General features: G+C 37.3%; 1 protein-coding gene across 1 annotated transcript in view; it reads left to right on the top strand.

The window, feature by feature from the left end:
- LOC107578681 (nidogen-1-like) overlaps positions 1-929 on the top strand; it is a 5962-nt gene extending 5033 nt beyond the window's left edge. Inside the window, exons 4-5 of the mRNA XM_016264611.1 lie at positions 151-288; positions 706-929. Of these exons, the coding sequence (XP_016120097.1) occupies positions 151-288; positions 706-929 (362 nt within the window). The remainder of the gene's footprint in view (positions 1-150; positions 289-705) is intronic.
- The last annotated feature ends 507 nt before the right edge of the window (positions 930-1436 follow it).

Raw genomic sequence — 1436 nt, 5'->3', positions numbered from 1 at the left:
TTTTTATTGCAATTGCTTTTGTTATTCTTTTTATTCTGCAGCTTAAGTGTTCTTCCATACTTCAACCATTATCATGCAGCACTAATTTTTCTTTTAATGTATTTTCATCATCTGGGGAAGTAATAATGGGTTCTTATACCACATCTGCAGGTGGACAAACGGAAGAAAACGCCTGCTTCTCTGGCAGACACGGCTGCGACACTAACGCCGTCTGCAAACCTGGACAAGGAAGCCAGTTCACATGCGAATGTGCCGTGGGCTTTACTGGAGACGGACGCGCTTGCTCTGGTACCATTAGATATTTTGCATAATTAAATCAATCCTCAGTTCATCATTGCAATTAAAACCATATCCTATTTCATTACCCTCTTAAAAAGGCCACTAATCTGCTTCCTTTTGAAGGGAAAACGATTTTTGTCCATGAAAGTACAGTTTCCTAAGGAGGTCGTTTCCAAAGAAATCTGTCAAAATTGAATATTCCCCCAGACCTCTAAGGATGTGACCCATCCCTTGATGCTTAAAGGAAATTACACATAAATTGTAACGATGTTATCTTAAAAAGCTGTAATTATGAGAGTCGTTAGTAATCCATGGGAATGTGACTGAGGAAGTCTTTTTGTTTACGATTGCATTAAAGCAGTTCGTCTCTGTCTGAAAACGCTTGTGGAAATCCTCAGGATTGGTCTGCTTCTCTTTTCTCATCAGACATCGATGAGTGCAGGGAAACCCCTCAGATCTGCGGGCCGAACGCCGTCTGCAATAATCACCCGGGAACGTTTCGCTGCGAGTGTCGGGACGGATTCCAGTTTGCCAGCGACGGACAGACGTGTGTTGGTACGTCAGAGTCTCATCATGAGTCACTATGTGTTTATGTCTGCTTGTATTCGTCACCGTTATTTGTTGACAAAATCCCCCTGCCATTTAGATGACTCAATTAAATACTGTCGGTTTCCATAATAAAATGTCTAAAATCTAAAGAAACCATAAGACTTCATTTTCATTGGAGAAGTTTAGAAACTGACATCACGCTCCTTGTTTAGTCTGGTCTTCAGTAAGAAAAAGATCTTTAAGATCTCAGTTGCTTTTCCAAGTCATGATTGAGATTAAATGGAAAGCAAATGGAGATTTGAGACAAAATCTCTGGCCTCTAATGTTGCTAAGAAAAAAAAGACCCTAGGAGAAATTCCCTCATGGCTCATTTGAAGCACATTATTTCTAATTTCAGTCAGCATATTTATTATTTAAACGTAATACAATTATTTAATTTTTAAATGTATTCATTATTTAAATGTAATGAATATTTGACATTGAAATTTAATAAATGTAGAATGTTATTTTAATAAATGTATGTATTAAATATATTTATTAAAGTGCCCCTATTATGCCTTTTAAAATATTACCTTTCATGCAGTGTGTCATGTAGCTGTATGTGAACA

This window comes from Sinocyclocheilus grahami, unplaced genomic scaffold, assembly GCF_001515645.1.
Source record: "Sinocyclocheilus grahami isolate Dianchi unplaced genomic scaffold, SAMN03320097.WGS_v1.1 scaffold11467.1, whole genome shotgun sequence".
NCBI lineage: Eukaryota > Metazoa > Chordata > Actinopteri > Cypriniformes > Cyprinidae > Sinocyclocheilus > Sinocyclocheilus grahami.
The sequence above is the reverse complement of the archived record's forward strand: the minus strand, read 5'-3'. Positions and strand labels throughout refer to the sequence as shown.